This window comes from Cynocephalus volans, chromosome 4 (genome assembly GCF_027409185.1).
Source record: "Cynocephalus volans isolate mCynVol1 chromosome 4, mCynVol1.pri, whole genome shotgun sequence".
NCBI lineage: Eukaryota > Metazoa > Chordata > Mammalia > Dermoptera > Cynocephalidae > Cynocephalus > Cynocephalus volans.
The window spans coordinates 20,845,105-20,848,548 of record NC_084463.1 but is presented as its reverse complement, the minus strand read 5'-3'; the positions used below and the strand labels follow the sequence as shown (position 1 = coordinate 20,848,548).

The 3,444-nt window shown below is 38.5% G+C and overlaps 1 protein-coding gene across 1 annotated transcript; it reads right to left on the bottom strand.

Moving 5' to 3' along the window:
* Window positions 1–1,804: 1,804 nt before the first annotated feature.
* On the bottom strand, window positions 1,805–2,743 carry LOC134377255 (olfactory receptor 10D3-like). The gene has a single exon (XM_063095896.1). The coding sequence runs from the start codon at window positions 2,741–2,743 to the stop codon at window positions 1,805–1,807; it is 939 nt and encodes a 312-aa protein (XP_062951966.1).
* Between the last annotated feature and the right edge of the window lie 701 nt (window positions 2,744–3,444).

The window sequence follows — 3,444 nt, the reverse complement described above, 5'->3', positions numbered from 1 at the left end:
AATTATCATCTAACATGAACCACTTAACTGAAAGGAGGAACGAAGTTGCCATGGCCATAGAAAATTTTGTTTCTAATTAAGAAATATGGAGAGAGGAGGGACTAAAGCACAGAATGCCACTCTACAGTCTGTCTTCAGCAAGCTAGTGCAGCAAAGAACTAAAAAGAGCTTTTCTGTTGTGGCTGTGAATGATCTCAAACAAATTTGTACAGGAAGCACAGCTTTAGAGTGTATTGAAAGAAATATGCTGAATAGATGTTTATTAGCAACTACTAATTAATGATTCACTAATAAGAAACTTTTAAAACAATTAAAATCACGAAAGCTTCTCCCTTTAAAATGGGATCAAAATTAATTTGTTATACAAGCTGTGAGTAAAATCAGATTTATTTAAATCAGTAATGGAAACAAAGGAGATTTTGTGATAGTGGATTAACATTTCTTTAAAACAATATTTTATTTTGTCTTAAAATATTAACAAGAATCAAAATGCAAAATATCTCTGCCTTTTATGGCATTTGAGATATGATCAGAGGTTCAACAAATCTTCTGTCCAGCCATTTGTGAACCAAAGTATATATGTTTGATACATATCCAAAAATGAGGAGATCACATGAGGCCAAGTATAATAATAAATATTTCTTTTACAGTTGTCTTTTATTAAAAAAGGAAAATTGTTTGGCAGGTAGTGAAATGAATCTTGGAGCTTTAAGAAGTCTAGCAAGACGCAGAGAACGTTGGAGGGTTAAGATTAAGGTTCAGGCATTGAAGAAAAGGCATCAACACTTTAAAAATTATGTGTTAAAACAACAACAACAACAACAACAAAAAACCCAAAACAAAAACAAAAAACCCACAAACAATATACTCATGTTTTTTAATCCTAGATGTTACCATGAAGGTCACATAGTCCTGGCTTTCAAACTTTATCTAGTAAAATGTTGCTCAGAAATCTAATACATAAGATAGATAAAAGCGAAGTTCTCACTAACTATACTTAATGCAGAATCCTTGAAATAAATTCACTGGAGCCCTGGGCTTCCTTGAGTCATGCTTGGAAGTCATGATTGGACCTCTGATCCAATCCAATAATCTGACCTGATAAAACTGTTAAATTTTTATCGTGCTAACAGTCATACTATCAGCTGGTAATGATATGTAAACAAACAAAGGTCTATGATATCTTTTGCAAAGCTTTTCACTTTCCTTAGTCAGTTGCAGTTAACCCTATTTGCCAAAGAACCTTTAGGCAGAGAAGTTAAGACTTGAGTCCAAGCAAGGGATGCAGGGAGAGCATCCTTGCTGACAAATTCTAAGTTATTTCCTTTCCAGACAGCTGGAGAGGAAAAAGACAACTTGTGTCGACTCTAACATTTAGTCTGTTAATATTAAAATAAAGAAGATTCTATTACTCTGTCAATCAGCTATTTAAAATCTCTTTTCTTCTATTTATTGCCTTTCCCTATAGGATCATCTTACACATAGTTTGGAGGGGAATCAAGTAAGAAAAGAGAGCAAGTGGTGTTATGGAAAAGACCTTCCATCCAGTGGCAGGAGTTCGCTGCAGAAGAAAAACAAAATAACAACAACCAAAACTATGTTATATCGAAGATGGATGGAGAGACAGAATACAAGATAATACAAGAAAATGAAGTACACAAAAAGATAGATTATGATATAGTGGTCCACACTATTCAACATGTGCTAAAAATTCAAGGTCGTCATCACATGTGAGGAATCAATGAAATTTCACGTGTTGGAGCAGAAAGAATTCCAGGGTCATGGCCCCATCCATCTGCTCTTGCTAACTCTCAGAAATGTGGTTTGTCCTGTGCAATATTTTTTTTAGAGCTGTTTTTACTTCTTTATTCCTCAAGGTGTAGATCAAAGGGTTCAGCATTGGTCCTACCAGATTCATCAGAATCTGAACCACAGTTCCGAGCATGGGATTGGGTGTGCGCTGCAGGTAGACAGTGATGATAGGCCCATAGGCACAGAGGATGGCAATGAGGTGGGCACTGCAGGTGGAGAAGGCATGGAGACGGCCCTCAGTTGTACGAATACTCAAGATGGAAACTGTGATCCGCATGTAGGATACAAGGATTAGGAGAAAGCAGACAAGAGATACTAGGCCAACATTGGTGAAGCTCACCATCTGGGTTAAGGATGTATCAGCACAGGCCAAGGGCAAGAGTGCTGGGATATCACAGAAGAAGTGATCCACTTCATTGGGACCACAATATGGCAAGGTGAAGGTGAGGGAAGTCAAGACACTGGAATGGACACACCCTAACAGCCATGTGCCTACAGCCAGGGCCACACAGATTCTAGGGTTCATGATGACTGTGTACTGCAGAGGGTAGCAGATGGCCGTGAAGCGGTCATAGGCCATCACAGTATACAAGAAGCACTCAATGCTCCCAAAGAAATGGAAGAAGAAGAGCTGGGAGACACAGTCTCTGTAGGAGATGAGTCGGCTCAGTCCCATAAGGTAAAGCAGCATTTTGGGACAGGTAACAGAGGAGAAACCCATGTCAAACACAGACAAGTTCCCCAGGAAGAAATACATGGGTGTGTGAAGGCGAGTGGAAGAAATAACAACCACAAGGATAGATAAATTTCCCAGTAGGGTGCAGGCATAGAAGGGCAAGAATAAGACAAAAAGTATAGTCTCCAGCCCCTTTGTGTGTGGGATTCCCAGAAGGATGAACTCAGTCACCACCGAGCAGTTCTTTGCCGCCATGGGAGCCAGTCCTGGGGGAGGAAGAGAAAGCAGAGGACATGGAAGAATGCCCTGGCTTGCTGTCAACAGAGTGAACATATTGGAGAAAGAAAATTTATAATTTAAATAACTGTGTTTTGGTTCTAAGTTATGGAAAGACAGCTTGTGATTATAGAGCATTATTGGAATATAGCTGTCATAGCCAACTTAGTAGTTTCTGTACCAAATATTTTTGTTGAACCAATTCCAAATGCAGATATCCCGCATTAAAACAATATTTAAACAAAACAAAACAAAAGAACAACTTAGAGCCTGGATTTTCAAAGAAAAGAAGACACACACAAATGTATATTTCTCCTCCCCCAGGGTAGAGGGATAACAAGCCACAGAATCATTCAAGGGCTTTTTCATATCCTTGGAGAATCACTATATTTGTAAACCACAATTACTGACAACATTATATTTTATCCCTATGTCTTTTAAGTGAGCCACAAATGTTGAAGGATCACTGCTTTAGGGCTCTAAATGCAGACACAACGTGATCTCAGTTCATTTAAGCCTCATTGTAAACTGTGAGGCAGATCCATAGAAAACAATTGAGCCATACAAAGGCTAAGCAACTCTCCTAAATTAAGGTAGCTAGTAAACGGCAGAACTTAGGATCTATTTTTTTAAGACATCAGTCTTTCCACTGAACCACATCTGAGATAGACTGTGGCATT

What these genes read in the sequence shown, in the direction of transcription:
- LOC134377255 (XM_063095896.1), bottom strand. Translation starts at nt 2,743, where the DNA reads ATGGCGGCAAAGAACTGCTCGGTGGTGACTGAGTTCATCCTTCTGGGA.